Raw genomic sequence first — 23000 nt, 5'->3', positions numbered from 1 at the left:
TGGCATGCATATGTAAAAATCACACTATTAAAATACATCGTAGCCATTCCCATCGAGATAGACATACCAAGATACCGAGGTCATGCTAAAATGTGTAAAAATCATTTAGAAATTATATAACTGCACCTTGAGAAAAACAAACGTTTTTTTTCCAAGTAGGCATTGAGTCCTTTATTAATTTCTTCAAGCAAATTATTGCTATCTGAAAGACGATCAAGCATTCCTGGCATTGACGTGGCTGCCAAAACCTAGAAAAACATTAATTGCAACACGACAAACTTCAACATGCAACAAAAAAATTGTTAAAAAATTGATGACATTTTTCCGTTTTGTTCTTAGAAAGAAATGAATATAAAGAGTCATTTTGAATAAAGAAAATTGGCCTTAATGTTATTTTCGCCAGTTATTGAATCTTCCAGTTAGTAAAAAAAGGTTTTGTTCCGCAGCTTAGAACGTGTGTTTAACAACGCTGCACAAGATTGAAGTGGCGTAGCGTGGCGTGCTGACATTTCAATATTCTCCATGCAGTCGTGTTATTTTGATCAAGATCAACTGTCAAATAATTGAATTTGTTAGCAAAATTCACGGCAAAAATGTAGCATGCAATTTGTCTAGCAGCTTAGTAATTAATTGCTAACTCAATTTGAGCAAATTTAGGAACATGAAATGCAATATTTTATGAACTACAACATAATAATCAATAAAAAAAACTAAAAACTAATCACGGGTAAAAGCCTTTGCTCCTCACAACCCAATAAACTAGCAGCTTGCCATTAATGATCCCAAAGGTAACAAACGCACGTTTTTGGCAAAACAAGCGAGCTGCGAATAAAATGCATGTATCGCTGACAGGAACTTTCTTCTGAGCAGTTTTTCCATCTTATTATACAATCCACACTTTTTCTCATAGGTATATTACGCGGGGGCAGAGGGGGCATACAAAGCCAGTCAGTAATTTTTACTGGAAAGATGGGCTAATTAGTTAATTCAAAATTGAAAATGTTCCGATGACCCACCCACCCCTATAAAAACTGTTGGCTCGTACGCCCATGTTTTTCCTATTTTTATTAACTTACCTTCGGATCCTTAACAACATATTTCATAATGTCTTTCCAGTTTCTATCCACGGTTTGGAACTTTCGTCCTTCCTCAGGCATCTGTTGCATGATGTCTTCAGAACTAAAGATCGGTTCCAAATACAACCACTGCGCTTGAACCTGACAAAAATATTAAACAAGTAATTGCATAAAATAAGAGTCGAAGTAACAGACTGGAAAAAATATTTGTTCAGTAAACACCACGCAGTGAGTACCAAGCCATCTTAGACCATATACTTTTCCATCAGTCATCCCAGTTGAGTTGGAGATAGTAAAAAAGAAGCTATCTTTCTGAAAGCCAGCTAAAATAATAGGTTTAAAGCTAGAACGTCGATTTTATGTGATTCATTCACTGGCACATGAAAATCTTTATCTTCTATGACTCTATATGTTATGGCCTTTTGGCGCTCTAGGTCAACACACACGGATAATAGGCTTTCTTTCATCCGATTTTCTGAATCAATTGGCAGCATTTAATCTAAACAACCCCACTGCGTAATCTTTGTCATTCTGCACCACTCAAGTGTCTATTTTGTCTATTTCTCAGACTCGTCCACCTTTTGAAATGCCTGAAACCACTTCCTCTTCATGCTACGCCAATATTTTTGAATGGAATCCTGCCATTATTATGTATCATGTGTGTCAACAATAAAACAAAAATCTCAAAGAGATAGCCATGCAGGATGAACTATCAGTAAAATGCATTGCAATCAATTGTGTCCTGCAACTATTATATAACTAAAGTTTTAAACTGAAAAGTGATCATTTAACTGAAAATATTAATGAAAATAAAACAAAAAAATACCAATACAACAATATTTAAAAAAGAAAAAAATTTCGCTTGCACAAATCCTAGTGAAACATGAGTTCTTAAAATTACTTAAATAAATCCCTAGATTTTAGTTGTACTAATTAATGAATTCATTGGCTTTTGCTGTGGCTATAAAATCAATTTCATGCGAATTCTATTCTACTTGGGGGAATTTCAATTGGTTTTTGTATCATGCTGATGATTTTTGATTTTTTTTCAAGAGAATATGCAGTTAAATGTCACAAACGCTATCAAGCAATCAAAGGTGGCAGACCATCTATGTGGTTACGGAGAGGGAGGTATAGATACACTAACTCTCTGTCTGCCAAACGGGCCTGTCACTCATGCAAATCATGCACATTTGAGTTCTCAAATTTTAAAGTAGGTTTACTTTGAAAAGTGTCTCCTTGTGTTAAGTGAGTGGTGTGAACAAGTAAATCAAGTAAATTAAAGTAACATTAGTAAATTTGCATTCGTCAGTCGGCTTCGATGCTTTTGATGTATTCTACACTCTGCTGATAGTATATAAATATCGAACCATAGATGTGTTTATGAAATAGAACATTGCTTGCTATCTTTGGGACAGACATAGCATCTCACAAATACAAAGCATCAGACTTGAACATTTTTGTATATTGAAATGCGTTGACAGCCACAAAGGACTTCTGCACTTGGCAACATGAGATTTATCGCATACATTTTAATAATACTACTTGAGAAGATTTAGATTAAATTAAATGATAAAGAACGCAAATGATAAAAACAGGCAATGTTATTTTTCAAAGGATTGATAACAGATCTTACCTTTAGCCATTCATCGATAATTTCTTGCATTTTCAACAATCGCTCTTCCCATGTCTAACAAAAGTAAATTCAGAATTTTCTTCTAAGTGTTAAAATAGAGACAGGATCATTCTTGCTAACGTTAACGAAATGCATATCAATAAATAAAGAATGTAAAAGCAAAAGCAACCATTTACTATCTCCAATTCTTAGCCCATTTTCACGCGTTAACATTACTGTTGAACATTTTTGGGAAAAATCTGGCATAAGTTCAATGGCTTTAGATACAATGGTAGTTCACTAACTGATCGCTTCATCAAAATAAAGTATATCTATCATGTTTATAGCGTTATGTGTCGATACTAGCAAACAATTTATCGTATATGATCGTCTAAGCATCGTGCAAAGACACTGTAACGAAGGTGTTTCTCTGCATGTGCGAGTGGAAATACGCTCGAACTAAACCAGCGTTGTTTGTATCCGCCATTGTATCAATTGTACATGTTTACTTTCAAGTAAAACAGTGAAAAATTACCTTTATCTCAGTTTCAAATGGTTTGATGAATGGTGAACCTCTCATTGTTTGTGTCTTCACGATCTGATCATCCAATGTTGTCTGTATCTCGTCGACTGCAGCAAGGATGTGTACTCCAGTATCTCTGTACTGTGTTGTATTAAAGACAATTACATCCCAATCATCAACCATTTTCTGCATCGCCTTCTCCAAAGAGAATTCCTTCGTAAAGTGGAAAAGTTTCGTGTGAACAATTTTGTTTAAGGCAACTACGAAACTATTATACATTTATTGGATGAAGTTGAGCATGACATCAAGAATTATTCAGATCGAAGTCATTGTTATCTGACATAGCGAAACTGAGGACGACAACATTGACCGAGGTCTGAATAGTTCTTGATATCATGCTAAAGCCTAGTTCAATAATTGTTTTATTATTCACTTCAACTAATTAAAATATTACTAAAACATATCAATACAAAACAATTTCAAATCTTCGATAATCTTTTTTGTCAGACGGTTTATTCAAGTTCTTGTACTTTAAATATGTTGTAAATACGCTTAAAGCCAGCTTCGCAGCTTTTTTATTGTTTTTTCGCATCCAATTTGTTTAAAAGTTTTTCCATATCGTTTTCAGAAACTGCTGCAAACATCGCTGTTGTTTGACTTTTTTCAAAACAGGCTTTTAATGGCGTCCATAATTGTAGAAACTATTATTTGTAGATATGACTTCATAACTGCAGATATCGAGAAATATTTGCAGGTGTTGACCAATCAAAAGCGACATTGCTTATATATAGTGAATAATAATAAGACTTGAAAATACGCTTTTTCGTCCCGTATGTATTGGAGTGATTTCTAAAGTCGTTTCCAGAAACAAGTTTGAGGTGAGAAATATTTTATACAATTATATACTATAGCTAGACTATCGCCGATATGATTTTAATTGTAATTTTAAATTGCATTCAGTTTCACCCAACATTGTAACCAAAGAAATTCCATCAGGAAAACACAAGACCAAAGTATATTCTTAAAATATTTAAGATATACAAACAACTGCATGATAAAAAGGAGGAAGTAGAAATTGCTCATTTTCGTCTCTTTGAAAAATATGTGAACGAAAAAAATGCCTCGCTTCCCCTTATATTAACTTTTGTTACAAGTAATAAAAGATTTCGTTAACGAGTGTTCCTCATGACAGGATTCCAGGGTGTTCACGTGCTGTGCTCGATCATGTGCCACATTTCTTTAAACGTAATGTTAAATATTGAAATGTTGTAAATGTATTGATCAACCCGACTAAAGCTATGTATAGATAGCAAACGCTCCCATCTCTATTGTTCCACAAACTGAATCTGCGTCGCTAATGTTATCACCAGTAATAGCTACCCTAAGTTATCACCAAAAATCATTTCTTATAATATGAAAATATTCTCCAAGAATTAAATCAACAAAAAGACTGATCAAATGTTCGCTGTAAAAGTACGAACACCTTCCTTACGAAGAGAACGATATTTCAAAACAAATCCCATGCATCACCATCTGCGTAACGTTACCTTACTAGCAGCCACGCTAATGCTCTGAAACTGTTCCATAAATGGACCAAGGTTAAATTTGAGAAACTTTCGTAAAGTGCTTCCTGAGTCAGGAGTTATATTAAAGCCAATTACTTCTGACATCTGCTTCCAATGCCGAGGGCGTATGCCGTGATTGCACAAAGTCGAAATGACTGGTATATTTTCCTACGTGTAAAAAAACGTTGTGATAGCGTGTAGTCATCTTGAATAACACACTTTTTATACGCCAGCGCGATGATTTCTACATCACGGTGTTATAAATTTAGATGAATAAAATGCACAGTCTAGAACCAATTTTTAAATACTTTGCAAATCAATCCTGAAATCAAAGTATATAAAAGTAAATAAATCATAGTAAATAAAAGTAGGTGTGGGTATATTTTAAAAATTATGAGTACTAATCTTTAACACCCGTCGCCTAATCGTGCATGTAATAAACTAATGAAATAAAAGAATTGCAAAAGGTTCCATACGTTTTTCCCGTCTTTATAACATACGCATTGTCGATACGTATGTTATATAATTAAAATAGACTATAAGTAAACATTCTCTTTCTTAGTAAATTTGCTAATATAATGTAAAGTGGGGGTTGAGACACTGTCCCCTTCAAAGAAACGTGGGAGGACTTAACCCACCCACCCCTATCCTACAGTCAGGGATTGAAAGAAATTTCTAGCGTGATGTAGCTCAGCACAATTGAAAAAAAACGATGATCATTTGATTTACCTTAAAGTTGTCAATTTGATTTCGAATAGTATTCACAACATTTACTGCAGCTTTTTCTTCGCTCTTGCTTCCTTCATCTTTTGAGTCGAGAATTCTAGACTTCTTGTCTTTTTCATCTTTTTTCTTGCTTGCAAAGAGTTTGGAGATTTTGTACATTTCACGGCCATATTCCTCAGCCTGCAATGTTTTTTAACACGATGATGAAAAATTCCATTTTGATGATGATTTTGTCGCTGTATATCAGTCATGATATACTATACATGACAAAAGCTACCTCAGCTTCAATAAGTTCCGGTTCCAGCTCCATGAAATCGCCATCCATCCATTTTTTTTCAGCCCTTTGCCATTTGAGAACAGTAGTAAATAACTTCAAGTAAGGATCAATACTTTGTTGGATAACTTCCAGCTGGGGATACGTTGTCTGTTCCCACTTGAACAGTTCTTCTTCCTACAGGAAACAAAATGGTGTTTTAATAACAAAATCGACTAACCGAAGTTGAAAATACGTTTTTCCCGTCTTTATTAGTTCAGTGTTTACATCACCTGATTGATGAAATTGATGGATTCAGAGCAGTCACTTAATTTTCGTTGTACTGTCTGAACATCTTTCACATATTGCATCATCATCTCAAGATCACCATATTCACCAAATTCTTCAACGCGCCTAAAAATTAAATATTTTCTAATGACGACTAGCAAAAATAAATAATGTTGTGAAAATTTCAAACCATGGCGTCAAGATGTTTGGAAAATCGAAAATAGTTTAACAATCGATTCAATTTTTGCATACAGAAACAAAAGTCGGGTTTTCCAAAACAGCCCAGGTTTTTATCCTGAAAAACATTCGTTTTGGTGTACTATAATATACGCGCATGAATCTTGAGTCGATGCGATGCTTGTTTACAATGTCTCAAACTTTATGAAATTTACAACGTAATCTGGCCCAGCACATGGAATGCAAACAGCTATTTTGATTCTTAGCACAAAAAATTTACTTTTGGAGTGATCTATACAATAAGCTTCGAGTTCATTTTGTAGTGTAATTGCTTTTCCTCTCATAGCTATATAAGTTATATTCATATGTCATAATAAAAGGTTATTGATATTGGAAGCTCGGGCAGCTCGATTCGTTTGTTTCATATAAAACAAGTTCAAAATTCTTGATCATCTACATTGGACATCAGAAGGATAATTCTGCTCACTGATGCCGAATGTTCGAAACACACTAAACAAAAGCATCGCAATGAAAACTCATAAACACATATCAGCATTCTTGTACCTCTGTAGTTTTTCCAACTCCATCATAACTTTTTCACGTTTCTCGGTCAAAGCATTCTCTGCTCTTTTTTGAGACTTTACAACAATCTTAACAAAAGTTTAAGATTGCAGTCAACTCATTCATGGTTCTATTACATGAAATAAGAAGTTTAGTCTTTTGGTGGTAATTTCCAGTGATTTAAGTCCTGCTCTTATAAAATATGTAAGAATCTCATACCAATGCGAGTGATGTTTAATGCTCGTACTCATATATAATATTCATGTCACGATTTGGTTCTACGTACACTGTCGCGCAAGTTGTATATGAAGCTCTGTCCTACTGATTTGTTTTGAAAGCAGTTTCAGTTCAAGCAGTTGGAAATCTTTGTTTACTTAGAACAGCCGCCCGTTTTTTTTTGAATTGAATAGAAGTTTGTCTGGCTTTCACTGCTTTTTAGCCTGAATGAAGCAACAGTATTTACTGTGCAATTGCAGCTTTTCTACAGTGCAATTACAGCTTTTCAACGGTGCAATTGTAAACTTTCAAATTGCAACTACAGATAAATTGCACTTATGAAAAATCACATGAAAGAATAGCTCGTATAGACACAACATCTTAACACTTTGTACAATTCTACCTCATCATTTCTATCAAACACAGGTCCAATTTCCTTTGGCCAATTAAGAACTGTACAATTTAGTTGTATATCTTCGGCGGTAAAAGAATATGACTCCAACAAGTAAGAAAGTTGGCTTTGTGATTCCTGTTTTAAAAAATGTAAAAGGAACAAAATTACCAATGGCCATCATTCAAAAGAAGTGCATATTGTCGGGAAAAATCTCTCAGCAAACTTTTTAATTTCAATTGACAAATCTCTAAAAGTTAGTTAACGACTTCTAGCCTAGTTCATACGTGCAAAAAATGTTTCCTGAATTAATACAGCTCAAACACAGTTCAAGTGCACCCAAAGTCCTGGATCCCAGAAATACACTTTTAACAACACTATAGAAATAGAATAGTAAATTTTGAGTTGTCGTAGATTTTTTTGCAAAGTTTTTTACAACTGTTTAAACAGCGTTCAGTTGAAAACTATGTTGCGACATAAACTTAAATAATTTCCGCAGATGTTTCCTGGGTTCCAGTACTTCAGTGTTCGATGTTCTTTTCAAAAATGTGTATTTGAGCCGTTTTAACTTTGGATATACGTGCACACTTTACCCAAAAACAAATTTGCAAGTTGTTGAACAACTTTTTGAGAACTATCAGAATTCTCTTTAATAAAATCACACTTGAAATATTATAGAAATATCTTAACTGACAAAAATCGTGATATATTCTATACTACATCGAGTGACAGATCTTAATTGAAATTATCACGATGACGTAGTTGTTTCAGAGCAAGCGCAATGTTTAACTAATCATCGAATAAAAAGATCAAAAATTTTAAATTGAGCATCGTCGATGCCACTAAACTTGCCTTAATCTGTTCGTTAAGTTTGACCAATTTTGATGTTTTGGCATCTTTGATAAATTTCATCATATCCGTCATTTCTTGCGTATCTTCAGGAACCTTTAGAGCCCGCTCTTTGATATCTTCAAACTCTTTGCATATGCTGCAACAGATAACATTTATAATCTCACTTAAGGCATAAGAAAGAACGGCGTTCAATTTCCAAAATCGAATTGAAATTTCATATGAGACATTTGGTTGAGAAAGCTGGCATCAAAACAATGATTTAGACTCTAAATTTTAGAGCCCAATCCACTCGATGTGGAAGTACAGACATTGTCCACGTGAGGCAAGAACGCCATTTTGATAAGCAAAAGGAAAGTTTAAAAAACCAATCCTCTCGAGCAATTCAAAAACCAAACCTAGCCTATCAACTTTGCAGCTGTATATCAACTCAGAAAAAGCAAATTTTAGTCATAAATATTGTCCGTTTCATCCACCTTTTAAAATAGCGGCTTGCCTCATTCGTAACTGCCAAATTGCGGCACATTCAGGTATCGTGTACATTTCGTTCTAGCTCATTGCATCAGAAAGGTTTGTTTCTCTCGTGGTACTAACCACTGACCGTGGAAAGTATAGCAACTAGACAGCCGACTGTCGTCTGTCATCTAATGAAAATATGTTTTCACAAAAATTTCATGTCTCCTCAGCTATATCTTATCTCAAAACCTTTATCGTTTAAAAAATCAATCAATACAAGAACACCTAATACTATTAAATTGAGCACTTAGCTAAATGCTGTTAGCAAGAGCCAATAAGATCATTCTTCCTGAGTACTTGATAGTGGAAAGAAGACAAAGATAAATATTCGGAAAACTTGAAATCTTCATGGAAAATTTTTTTTGAGTATATCGCTTGATGTCAAGTTGCTATAGTTCGCTATTCGCGGTCAGTGACTGCTATAGAGAAATGACCTCTGCTGACGATTTCAGGACAATTTTGATGGCGTGTTAGGCAATCCAGGAACTTCTATCTTTAGAATGCAACTCGTATTACGACCATGTTCCCTAAAGTTACGATACCGGAAGTGTGCTTCGTCACAAATTTCGGCTCGTCGTCACCATTAGTAAACCTTTAAATTCCACGAAAGTCATCCAAGATTGATCACAAATAAAAATCATTTAGAAAACTTGTGTAGATATAAATACCTCAAACTCTTATTCCTATGGTTTGTTGCAAGCCGCTTGAGCAGTTGTTCGGCAAAACTGTGAGATTTCGATGCCAAACCTCGTTTTAAGTCATCACAATTCAGTTCCACCATATCAAAAGATACAATATTTGGTAACATAGACACTTGACGCGCAAGATTGCGATAAACTTCTATCTCCTGAAAGAAAAAACAGATCAAAAAACGAACGGTTTACTTTTATTTAAGGCATCAAAACGACTCTTTCAAAAATTGAAACTTTTATTCTATGTCAGCATGTAGGTAACAAGAGGCAAAAGATTCCCATGCCATTTATCGCCAATGTATTCACTTAAAATAAGTGCCTGTATCAACGTCAGGGAAATGACTTTTTAGATAGTTAATTTATTGTAAAGTGTTTATCACACCAAAGTTTACCACAATGTTTTTTGATTGCATTGTAAAGGCAGTTTAAAATGACTTAATAACTTCTTTAAAAGAATTTTCTTCTTTTTTTCTTTTTGAAGATTCGTAACTTTTCTGCAATATGTGTAATTAGCATTACGAAAAACTAATTTTTGTCGACAGTTAGCATTAAAATATGTTATTTTGCTTTCTTTTCAAACAATTATGTACACATGTGTTCATTAAGCTATTGTCTTTGTTTATAAAACGTTTTAAAGATGCAAAAAACTCTGTGATGTCATAAAAATGTCATTTGAATAAAGAAAAAAAGTTGAACATCTCTTAAACAAAGTACAATAATTCAATTCTACTATAGAGGTTATCCAGTCATAATACATGATCTATCCAACGGAACCCAAAAAATTTGTGATAAAATTTGTGTCATAAACACTTTAAGAACATTTGCAATATATTTTGTTGGACGAAATGGCTATCTTTATGAGAACTAGATGACCCGGCACCGGAAGTGAGGCACATATGAGACCACATGTATTAAAGATAAAGCTTTATTTATAAAGGTTTATGGTAAACAAATACGTCTAAGAGGAAGACCCGTTTGGACGTTATTTCCCACTGAAATTCAATAATATTATACGATGTTTATATTTTACAATATTCTGGATTGCGAAATATCCAGAGTTTCAGAAGCTGTGTGTGCTTCGATGTATACAGAGTTACAATTGCGCGCACAAGTTCTTTAGGCAAGTCCACAACAATGATGCGTCCAACGATTAGTTACCACATACTTCACCATGTTCTTTAGTAATGTTCATTGCCAGATGGATCAAATCGGTTTTGAATTGCGCTGGCATTGATGCGGCTATATTTATTCTATGGGCATTCAACGGCGTCAACCTCCAAGGCTAGAGTAGCTGGGGTGTCACTGGAGGAGATCATGAAAATGGCGAACTAGTCGGGAACCTCCAACTTCATTCGTTTCTACTATCGACCAAACTTTGACCGTTCATATGCGAGAGCAGTTCTGTCCCAGGCGCTGTAATTATCGCGTTTAATTTGGACAGATTGTTTTAAACAAGCGTTGTTATATCGAACCTCTGTGTTTGATGTATAATTGAAAATTTTGCAAGGGCACGCAGTGCCAAAAATCCCTCCCACCCTACCATCACGTCCCGTTATGTTTTATTTTCAGTTTTTTCCTCTGCTCTCGGGAATCTCTATCGCGGTCTTATGATTGTCTTGAAGCTCGTTTATTTGAGACTCATTTAAGGCCATTTTTGCCCCTTTCTATGGTAGTCTTTCTTTTTAATGTACTTATATATTGGATTTTGTAATATTTATAGTATTTAGATTAGTAAGTTATCGCTGATTACGAGCTGAAGTAACGGTGCTAGGTGATTAGACTATGACGTTATATTTTAGAACTTAGTCTTCATCAGCTGTGTATTGCGAGTTATGAGGAATAAAGATTTGTTATATCTTTTCAATTTTCGGTGTACTTACATTTGTGTAATCTTCAAAAGTGTGATCAGCATCGAGAAACTTTTCAATGCTACTTTTCGCCTCTCCAGAAACGAGCATCTTGTAGCAATCTAAATTTTGAGGACAATTACACAAAAATAACGAGAAAATAGCATTGCTGTTGAACACGACAAACAAGTTTTACTTCATTGCAGGCGTGAAACGTTGTCGAGCGGCGGATTTCTGGTTATACACATTTGCAGTCCATAAAAAACCGCACTAGAGTATGTTTTGCGTAATTGCACGAGAAATCATACAAGTAATATACTTTGATATTTTACAAAACGTCGCCTACTTCTGTCTTGCTTCGTAACTCTCTGTCTTTTCAAAAAAGCATTATTGCGCGACCCAACTTTTATAAACATTTACCACAAAACAAGTTGTGTTTTTATTCTTTGCATTGTTTCGTGATTCTAGAATTTTAGTTGATTGCAATTTTGGAAAGCTTTTGAATTGAAAAGAGGTTTGTTCGGGTTGCACTGCTTTTCAATCAATCAGGTTACAGTACTTACAGTGCAATTAAAGCTTTTCTAAAGTGCAATAATACAGATAAACTGAACTGTAATTAAATAATCAATGTCGAGAAATTTATTGTACATTGGTATTTATTGTACAAATAAAGTACATTGTTACTTGCGTAAGCAACATTTCAGTTACCCATTTTAGTTTGAGTTTTTTTGTATTTTTTACAACAGAGAGAAAATATCTTTTAACCTTACTCAAATTTTTTTCAATTTAAAGTTACGTTTGTGTTCCTTAAACAAGTTTTTTGTCGTTTTGGCGTGAAAACTAGATGGTGAAATCTCGACAATGCAAAAGTGGTTATTCTACATCCTCGAAGATGTTCAACCTACCAAATCTAGACAAATAGTTCACAGGTTCCTCAAGATTTTCGTCTATTGTCGCAGACAAAATCTTTTTGAAATCTCCAATAACAGCTTCGTCTATCTTCGCCTCAACCGGAATTGTTGTATTGCTACCAGAGAGCCATGACTAAATATGATTCATAAATATTGTACTTCACACTGCTTCATAATAGGGCGCCATGATTTTTCATCTGCATTTTCTTTTATTCGTGAAGTGAAAACCGCATTCATTACACATTGCATAAAACCAATTTGCCCTAAATTGAGAATTACAACTGGAAGGACGTGTTGCGCTTTGCAAACAGTTGTAATTTTTAGCCTTGAAGTTTTGGCTACTTTCAATCCTTTAAAATAATCGGGTTACCTCGCTATCCGGGCCAGCTCCTCTCCATATAGTCAGGCTCTTACTCAAACATCGGTTACTACAAAATTCGGCCTATATGCCATTGCAACTTATCGGTAAATGTGAGTTTTCCTCAATCGGCTCATCACAGATGAAAAAAAAGAAATATTGCCGAAACATCTTCTTTAGTTAGCACAAACCACATATATGTTTGTAAATGTAGATCGTCCAGGTTGGTACAGTCCTGAGAAGGACTGTTTTTGTTGTTGTTGACTGACGTTTCGACAACCTTAGCGGTAGTCATCTTCAGAGTCAAATGAGGAGTAAACGTCAGGTTAGCCGTATTTGTTATCTGGTTATTACGTCATTGTATTGTGTGTACAGGAAATGTGTATTGTCATTGTGAATTAGTGTGAAGTGAAATATTTTTATTTTTAGTTGTGATGTGTGATTTAGGTGTGATGTTTTTAGTTGTAATGGGTGGGTGTCAATTGTGTATTGTCATTGTGAATTGGTGCGAAGTGTAATGTTTTTAGTTGATCGTTTGTTTGTATTGTGAATAAGTCGTTTGTAAGGTGCCGGTAATTGCTGTGATCTGTTCAGGGGAGTTTGTTCCAAGTTGGTATACCACCTTTCTAATGTAAGCCGTTGTCTATAGTCAGTACTGTAAGTAATGCATTTTGCCGAGTCCCAGTCAATGTTGTGCTTTATGATTCGGTGATGTTCGGCAATGTGATTAGTTTTGTCTTGTTTCTTAGTAGCTCGTTTGTGTTCAGTAAGTCTAATGTTTAAGTTCCTACCATTTTCCCCGATATAGGAGGCGTGGCAGTCGGAGCGGTTAATTTTGTAAACTGTACCTTGTCGTTCGTTGGGTTGCTTTTTGTCCATTATGTTCGTTAGTACTTGTCGTAACGTTGTGATTGGTTTATGTGCGACACGTATGTTGTATGGTCTTAAGATACGCGAGACAGTCTCAGACGTACCTTTGGTGTAAGCTATCGTTGCTGTTGTCACTGAGTTGTTCGTTTCGTTGGGTTCGTTGGGTTTGTAAGTGTGGCGTTTGATAAAGTCAGAGTTATAGTTGTTTTTGTCAAAAACACGTTTGAGATAGTTGTTTTCATTGTGTAGAGCCTCCGGTGAATCACATATGGTCTTGTTAATGTTCTGATTGTGATTGGTCTAGTAGTCGGTCAGTATGTGTTGGCTTGCGATAAACTGTTGTTCGTAGTTTTCGATTGTCATGTTTTACCAAACAGTCGAGAAAAGGAAGAGTTCCGTTTTCTTTGACATCTTTGGTAAATTGTATGTGGCTGTTCTGTCTGTTGATGTGAGTGTGAAAGTCATCAATCTCGTCTGCATGTAGTGCTGTAATTGTGTCATCTACGTAGCGAAACCAAAAAGGTAGCGCATGTTTGTAAGTCGTGAGCGCCCTTTCCTCTATAGATTGCATTACAATTTCAGCAACTACAACAGAAACGGGTGAGGCCATTGCTGTCTCATGTAATTGTTTGTAGTGTGTACCTTTGTACTGGAAGTAAGTCGAGGTGAGGCAGAGCTCCAGTAGCTCCATAATGTCTTCTGTCAGTAATGGCAGTACGTCCGTGGTGTTTGTAATGAGGGTTTTTGTACAAGTAAGTGCCAGATTAAGTGGAATACTGGTGAGCAGTGATTTCACATCAAAAGACACTAGTATATAGTTGTCCGGTATTTGTATAGTGCTCAGTTTTTTAATGAAAGTTTCAGTGGATTGTAGCTTGTGTTTTGATTTGTTTGTAAGTGGTTGTAGTATGTCAGTCAAGTACTTTGAGAGTTCGTAAGTACGCGAGCCACAGAATGATACAATTGGTCGCATCGGTATTTGTGGTTTGTGAAGTTTTGGTAGTCCGTATAGTCTGGGTGGTGGTTGTACTGAACATCTAAGTCGATAGTTCAGATATAATGTTAGATTTTCTCATAGAGAAGATCTTGCTGTTAACTTTGCGTACTAGTGATGGTGTTGGGTCTCGTTTGAGTTGTTCGTATGTTTGAAGTGATCATTCCTGTCCATGACCACAGTCACACGTCCTTTGTCTGCTAGTAAAATGACGATGTTGTTGTCGTGTTTTAGTCGTTTGAGTGCTTGTTGTTCGGCCTTTGTCAAGTTGTTGTCACGTATAGAAGACGATTGTAAAGTGGAGGCTATCCTGCTTCTGATCTCGTCATTGGTTGTCTCTGAAAAGTCTCTTTGATACGCTAGGACAACCTCGACACTTGATACTATCGTCTCACTCGGGATTCGTCTAGGTGTTATGGAATGTTTTAGTCCGTAAGATAGTAGTCGCGTTTCAGTTTCGTCTAATGAGCGGGAAGAAATATTCCTCACCCAGTTATCGTCATGTTTATGTCTTGTACGTGTTTTAGTTTGTTATAAACGTTCAAGTTTTTGTTGTTGTTTGATTTGGTGTTGTGTCTCTGTCTTGTTTGCTCGTTTCTCTGCAATAGTTTGTATGGTAGAAAGTAAAGTATCATTTACTGTAGTTGGTATGAATTCCTTCAGTTTGTTCAGTCTTTGTTCTTGTTGTTTGGTGTAATAGTTGATTCGTCTGTGACAGTCGTTAATCCGTGCTCGTATCAGTCGTCTGCAGGTGGATTTGACAATCTGACTAGCCTCTTGTGTGTTCAACGGGGACATAATTCTAAGTCCTGCCAGAACGAGACCAAAATCCTTGCAGCGGGGGTTGAACCAGAGTTGTTGGCGTATGCGTCTGACGTTGCTTACAAAACGTATGTAGTCGTTTACATTTACATAGATACATACCTGCACCGTCGGGACATTTTGCATGGTGTAAGCAATTGTATCGATCACGTGATGTGCTACTGCCTGGACGTCACTTAGAACAGGATAAAACTGCATATTGTCATCGTCATCCAAAATGAGTTCTAGCTTAAATCTTGGAAGTTTATGTCCATTATTTTCTTCGAATAAGTTCACCCACGCTTTGATGGAGCGAATAAGAATTTCCTTTAACTGGAAAAATACCGACACATTGTGCAAGTAAATCATACACACCAAACGTTTTAGACATATACATACGCAAAAGAACCCAGGAAGAAAAAACAAAATTTTTCATTGTAGTCACAATGCTTGCATTGATTTTTGTTGAAACACTACACTTAGATAGAAGTAACATGTTTATTTTTCTGTTATATAAAAAGCAGTCTGTGTAATGTTTTCTTCACTTCAAAACTTTTTCTGAAAACATGGCAGTGAGCTACATAAATTACAAATAGGAATTTACTCTGTGTTAATCCGTAAAACTAGATGTTTATTTACATCTTACTTTACAAAAGCAAAATATTTTTGTTTTGTAAACAAGTATCCTAATCAATAAATGAACAAGACCAACATCGTATTAGTCGGTAAATCTCCTCTTCTCGCAGTACGCACTTAACCTGCTTGCTTCAAACGTTGCTTATTTGAGAAAGAATTTGAGAAAGGTTTTATAGTAGAAAGAATTTGAAAAAAGGTTTTATAGTAGAAGCAAATTAAAAATATGCATAGGTTATTGTAGTATAACATATGACACTGACCTGATTTGATACAAGAACAGAGACGCTATTGTAGAACGAGTCGAATTGATCAGGCTTCAAATGCTTCAACATATCTTTATCAACGAACACTTTGACGATTTCTGGAAACCAGCTAATAAAAACATGACGTGTACTTACGTTTATGGAATTTTTGTTCATAAAATAGTTGAAAAGATTTCACAGAAATGAAAAAAATCTGCACTCTGACTTCCTCAATCTTCTATGCACTAATATAAAATTCAAGGAACCTTCTTTTTCTGTTTGCGCTAACCGCTAACAAACTTTTTGAAAAATTATCAAATGCGGATCTATAGGGTATGTCAAAATAAATTACTGTAGCAGATTTTGGAATATATTTACATTTCTACGTCCTTACAGGCAAATCGAATGCAGCGTTAGTCAAAATAAATTATAGCTGCTCAATTTTAAATTCAAAGTACTTTCAGAAAAAAACTATTCGTTTTGAATTTCTAAAGAATATAAATTTACCAATGGATTTGCATCTAAAGTACTTAGAAATGTAAATACATGCCAAAATGTGCTGCAGTAATTTATTTTGACTAGTCCTAGATCCGCCACTGAGTCTATTAGTAAATTTATAATCTTTAGAAATTCAAAACCAATAGTGTTTGATACTTTATATTTAGAACTAAGCAACAAACACGGGATCCATTATTGAAATTCACGTTGATTGAGAAAGAGCTGTAGCATAGGGTTTGCCTAATACCTGTGCATGAGCTTTTCCTCCATTTTTTCGCAATCAAGAGTGACATTATTTTTTAAATGTTGGCATTCTATAGGTCCTTGCAATCTGTAAAGGAACATCAAGATCAATAACCACAAAAGATGAAGAGAATGCATAAGATTATATTATACGCAAAGCAACATTTGCAAGGAGAGTAATTGCTCCCTTTTAAAATGTGAAAAAAAAAACATTCAACTCATAAACCACAGAAAAATATAAAACATGAGATATACTGAACTAGCACCACATCTGATGATCACAAGATGATCGCTGTGTAATAGCTAGCTATAGCTAGAAAGTTTACTCTAGCAATGTAAATTTTAGATGACCATTATTATTCATTACTCATGTCTTTATAAATGTATTGCTTTACAGTAAGACCAAAATATTCCTACATTTAGTACAACTAGCGTCAAAACCGGCCCTACTTCTACAATGCAACATTTTCAGCAAAACATTGTTCTTTTTAAGAAAATGAATTCCACACATTGTTTTTCTTGTGACCGAACATAAAATTATTTGCATTAAAGGACACATGCAAGCTAGAAGACAACTTTATTTTATAGTAATGCCTATAGCGTGAAAATAAGACGTACCAAGTTTCAAAGTCGTCCGCAAAATATTTCAAAAGATATTTAGTGTTATAATCGGTAAAAACACGATATTCGATGACAATTGCTAAAACGCCGTGAGATTGTTTAAGTCTGGGAACTGGGAAAGAGTGACGTATTAGTTGACATAAACAAGCATCGTTCTTATATCGTTCTTCATCGTTCTTATATCGACTTGCACGCAGTTCTTGCACGGCTTTCGGTAGTTTGCTATTACTGTTTTTTATTTATCAAAAATTAATGGATTCTTCTGAAGAAGATGCCGATTATGATATTGTCATCAATAACAATGAGGTACAACCTTACATGTTTGAGCCTTTGGCCAACGCGCAAGGTGGTCGTAGTAATGACAATTCTCCGTCATCGGAAAGCGAAGATAAATACATTCATAGAATTGGAAATGTTGAATGGTTAGTTGCATTTTATTGATTCTTCATAGTTTTTCCCAAAGTAAAAACAATGTTTTTATCTTTCATTTGCGAGTGGTGCTTTTGTGTGGTCATGAGTACAGGACGGGAAATTATATGTTGCCAAGAGGTAAACAATACTGATCCTCTGATACATGGCGATCATATTTGTATCACACAAGAGGAAGAGTTTGCCACAGTGTGTACAAACGAAGCTGTCGTAAAAACAGCTATGGTCGTGTACACACATGACATTGGACCTATGCCTGAGAGTGAAGAAAACGATTGAGAGTCTGATCCATTGTAGCTATTGCTCATCGTCGACGTGCTTTCTGTATCAGACCATACAGCGCTGTCCTCAAAATGTTCAATTTCACATGACGTCGTCTGTGTGCTATGATTTTTTGTTGAAATTAACTCAACCTTTAGATAAAATCATCGTATTGCTGGATTTTTCACAAAAATCAAAACGGCCGAAATGGAAAGTCTATACCTCTACTTATCATATTTGGCACTTTTGTTTGAGTGGTTCTTGACATTACGTGTTTATGCGGACGGATTGTTATGGCTGCTTGGCATTTCACATTGCGCTTCTAAGGTACGTTAAGGAACTTTCTATGAGTTAAAATAACAAAGAAAAGATCAAACGACATTAGTCTGAATTAGTTACCACTGTATATGTTTGTGTTTCGCTGTCTACATATATTTTGACATCTTTATCTTAGACAAACTTCCTTTGAGGTAAAACGCACAAACATTTCGAGCCGATGTCGACACATCGTGGTCGTCGCCTACAAGAAAGTCGTCATGTTCTGCAAGAACGTCGTCAATAATCTAAAGTTATAAAATTGTCCTCAATTTGGTAATGCTATATAGCTTAGTTTTTGATAAATGTAAACAAATATTGCAAACTATAACTATAATAATCACCTCTTGCCTTCGTCTCTTCTCAAATGCAGTTCTAACATTTGTTGGCTGCTTCCTTTTAGATGCTACACTTGTGGGTTCCACAGAGTATTAAAAAATCGTGGATACAGCATCCTTCTTAAGGCGAAGCCGTCCTGCTGTCCATCGTACTGATTACATCGCTTCAAAATTTTACACGAAGCACGAACTCTCGAAATGTTGCGAGCACAATTTTGAGCTCTTTGTTGGCTTCAAATTTTTGCGTCGGATTTTTTCAATCCAAATATGTCGCATGCGCTTGTTTTCGGGAAACGAAAAAAGAAACCTTTTGCTGCGTTTGGTGGTTCTTAGAAGAGCCGTTTTTATAATTAAATACGGCACAATAAACCATATTTTCAATGCTAAATTGTCGTGTTGTTGATGCAGGCAAAGAAGTTACCAATATATTTTGAACGAAGCGCGCAATTGACCGCGTTTAGCTCATGTCAACTATTACGTCACAACGACCTTTTTCCAATCGGTAGCCGTCGTTAGCTCGTCGGGCATTTTTAATACGTTATCAGTGAAGCATCAGCTTTAAACCTACATATCTTCAAAAATATTTATCCTTTGAGTCTCAAACTTTGGTGAACTATTAGTTGGAGCTATACCTTTATGTAAAGTACAAAAATAACAATCCGAATTTTATGTTGCATGTGTCCTTTAAAGAAGTAAAAAACGGGCTGGCTTTGCTACACTTGCAGGCAGGCTACATCAACTGCATGTTCGATGATAAAAAATTCTTCTCTACACAAAAACACGACATACGTAGTGCTTCGAAAAAATACTCACTGGTCACACATTGTATTAAAAAAGCGTTTCTTTAACATGCAAAATTCTTTGCTCTTTGCAGTCAAGAGCAAAATTAGTCTTGACTATAAACCACCGCCAATTGTTCGACTTTTTGTGTTTTGACAAAAACAAATTTTACAAAGTGGACAATTTTTCATGCACTTGGCATGATTTGTCTGCTGAATCAATGACCTTTTCGTACCTTAAGTTTGACAAATCAACAATAAGGAGATTTGCATATGTCGGATTTTGACATATTTTAAGAATGGTCTGCATGGAATGATGCAACACATGAAGATTATTTGCAATCAACCTCCTAGCTTTACTGAATGTGTCTCGCCAAGGACTTGAGAAATCCAATCCACTAAAAAAGAATTAAGAATTCCATGAGAATTTTCATTCATCATGGTGTTCGAATATTGGGGCAAGTGAATAATATTGTCGCGTCATTTAGCACGTCAAATCTGAACAATCCATAAGAAAAATAATCAATGCACTAATATACTCGATTATATGTAGAAGGCACACCCTGCGGTCATTCAGCAAGTATATGCTGTACATAACTCGGAATAATTGGCGCTTTTACAACTCCTTAGCGGAGTCAGTAGCGTAGCCGGCAGCAGGTTCTACTCTTTCCATGAAAATTTCGGACATCAAATCATATATTTCTTCATAAACCAATTGTTTTTTCATGCAGTGAATTAAAAAAGAACTATTTCCATAGCAGTACCAAATATAAGGGTTGGCTACGCCACTAAGCTAAGTCACATGCAAACAATAAATACTAGACAGTGAGTCCGATGACAAATTTCAATTGAGATATAAAAACTGCAAAAAGCGTTTATTTTATCGGATGTGTTACCCATGCACTTACACAATATCGTCTGGTAGATCTTCATCATCTTCGACGCCCTTAACATTTGGCTTTAACAAAATATGTTGCACTGAAAAGATCAAAGAAAGGAAGGAGAAAAGGTTAAACAACGGAATTACAGGTGGACAGTGCTCATGTTTCAAATACAAACAAGCAAGAAAGTTACAAAATTCTGTTACATTCTTCGAGTGTTGTATACATTACGCGAGTTAAAAAAAACTATGTCTTCACTTAGCTACATAAATGGTTGCATATACTGAGAAGCTTCATAATGGTTTGATAAAGGTGGATAAATGCATGCAAGATATTACACAGTTTTATCCAGACATTTGGTTCTTTCTATTTTTCCTTACCAGACAAAAACTAACCGGTGGTAGAACTTAAAATAACCGGGGGGAGGGGCGAATTTCCTGTAATATCGGCTTATGTATCTTGAAACCCTATAATATAATCTCGCTGCCTTCACGCATGTTGTTTGATTCGCCCACGGCCAGCCTACGGCCTATACGGAAAAAATATGGATGCCACATAAATATTTCCCATTGAACTAAAATACATGGAACGTTACCTGTAATACAAAACCCTAATAATTTTATGAAGCAGTGATTCTACCCCAAACACGCGTGTGTAGTAATCAATTTTCAATAAAAAGTAATCCTTTTAATTACCTCGTTTTCTCGGTCTTTACTGAGAAATATCGGACCTCTGTCTTTTTGTACAAACTTTCTGTACAAAAAGACCTCGGTCCGATATTTCCCCGCAAAACATCGCGCTCAGTTATTAAGGGCTTCTTAAAAATGCTACGACGTATATACGTCCTTAGGTGCTGATTTATCACAAAAAGAACGTACATTTACGTCCTTGGTGGCGACTAAAATTTGTAATTGCTAAAAATTTTGATCGTAACTATAACGTTTACGAATGCCGAAGCAATGGCCCGACTTAGTAAAAGATGTCTTCTACATGAGAATTTTAAGAAGCGCCCCTTCATAAATTCTTAACTAAGATTGAGCAAAAATGAGAACGGCAAAATTCAAAGTTGGTGGAAATAAATTTAAAAACAACAGCAAAAGTAGAAAGTTCGCCATGCATATGCTCACGGTGATGTTCGATATCTTAAACCTGGTTCTCATATAGTCGTCCGTGTCGTTTCAGTCGTGCCAAAAATTCATAGACGACCCGTGCGACTATAGGTATGAGAACATTTCAAAGGCGAACGGGATGACCTCTAATGACTCACACGATTGAAACGACCAGGGATTGCTTGGATAGAATTTGCTCTATCCGGACGAACGAAACGACCGTCGAGAAAGGCAAGCGACCTTTTCATGGCGCAAAACGATTTGAAGAAGCAAAGAACTAGCCAAAGGACTTTGTCTTTGATAAACAGCAGGCGCCATTTTTAAATGTTTCCAGCAAAAATTAAATAGAGCACAGTCTCTCGGCAGCGTTGGTACGAATATATGAGAAGTATAATAGCTTGAGTCGTCTCAGTCGTTTTGAAAATAAACGAAACAACTCGCCTATTGTATACGCCTATTGTAAGTACATTAGAAAATTATTTTCAAGCCCAATTAAATTGAATGAACATAGTTGCCAGCCCAAAATGGTCCTATGCTATACATAAATGTCGGAACATCATCATGACCAATTTTATAAGAAGTTGATTGCTTTTGCAGGGCCGTCAGGAGATCGAAGATTGAAGAGAGGTGATCATATTCATATATGAATGATATGCAGAATTATATTCCTTTGAAATTCATTGTTTTCAAAGGGATTATGACATTCATTTATAGAAATATAAAGGCTGCGGTAAAAACGTTAATTGGGGATAGCTCATGCCATAATCCGTCGATAAACAATAGATTACAAAAGAAATTAATACAGCATATTATGCACATATGAAAATGAGACCCCTCCCACATTAACTTTAGCCCTACAGCCCTGAATATGACCACCCCCCACCCATATTCCGACCGCCAATTTGCAATGAAAAATTACCACATGACACTAAAACGTGTAGGCAATTGTACACTACTGAATCTAATCGAATTGGTCTGACCTCAACTGACGTGTGATCTACTCCTCAGTCGACAACATATAAACTACTCGTACATAAAAAATATGACTGCCCTCACAAACCCATTGCCTTTTTCATACTATCTTCATATTCCTGGCGTATTTCCTCTTGCAACATAGTGATATGAGACTGCAAATGTTTAGCAGCTACAAGACGAGTCGGTATCATCCTCAGAATATCCAGCCACCATTCGTCGGCCATTGTGGTCACGGGACCATTTTGAACACAACGTTTCATAAATTGATAATTAAGCTAAAAATAATAAAAAACGTGGGCAATCTTCATTATATGTTGTTGCAACATTTATCTGTTAAAAATTTGCCAGTAATGTGTTGTACTATATTTCTTCTCTACACTGATAGAAATGCTAAAATGGATACGCGGATTACATTGAAAGGACAATGACTGTGATGAAAACGAT

At 35.6% G+C, this 23000-nt stretch overlaps 1 protein-coding gene across 4 annotated transcripts in view; it reads right to left on the bottom strand.

Annotated features, from left to right (window-relative positions):
* Positions 1-23000, bottom strand: part of LOC124447050 (dynein axonemal heavy chain 12-like) — a 96517-nt gene that overhangs the window by 69368 nt on the left and 4149 nt on the right. For 3 of the 4 annotated variants that reach the window (XM_046997954.1, XM_046997952.1, XM_046997953.1), the window contains exons 5-24: positions 22642-22831; positions 20500-20569; positions 19828-19989; positions 16853-16936; positions 16126-16237; positions 15353-15562; positions 12201-12339; positions 11329-11417; positions 9425-9603; positions 8244-8379; positions 7404-7529; positions 6788-6873; positions 6052-6172; positions 5783-5956; positions 5509-5685; positions 4762-4947; positions 3227-3427; positions 2713-2766; positions 1077-1217; positions 127-248 (exon numbers count right to left, since the gene is read on the bottom strand). In XM_046997954.1, coding sequence (XP_046853910.1) covers positions 127-248; positions 1077-1217; positions 2713-2766; positions 3227-3427; positions 4762-4947; positions 5509-5685; positions 5783-5956; positions 6052-6172; positions 6788-6873; positions 7404-7529; positions 8244-8379; positions 9425-9603; positions 11329-11417; positions 12201-12339; positions 15353-15562; positions 16126-16237; positions 16853-16936; positions 19828-19989; positions 20500-20569; positions 22642-22831 — 2759 coding nt within the window. Of the gene's footprint in view, positions 1-126; positions 249-1076; positions 1218-2712; positions 2767-3226; positions 3428-4761; positions 4948-5508; positions 5686-5782; positions 5957-6051; positions 6173-6787; positions 6874-7403; positions 7530-8243; positions 8380-9424; positions 9604-11328; positions 11418-12200; positions 12340-15352; positions 15563-16125; positions 16238-16852; positions 16937-19827; positions 19990-20499; positions 20570-22641; positions 22832-23000 lie in introns of those variants that run through there. The other variant, XM_046997955.1, reaches the window with a different exon arrangement.

The sequence above is a fragment of the Xenia sp. Carnegie-2017 genome, unplaced genomic scaffold (genome assembly GCF_021976095.1).
Source record: "Xenia sp. Carnegie-2017 unplaced genomic scaffold, XeniaSp_v1 HiC_scaffold_22, whole genome shotgun sequence".
NCBI classification, from domain to species: domain Eukaryota; kingdom Metazoa; phylum Cnidaria; class Anthozoa; order Malacalcyonacea; family Xeniidae; genus Xenia; species Xenia sp. Carnegie-2017.
This window is presented reverse-complemented; position numbering and strand designations above follow the sequence as displayed.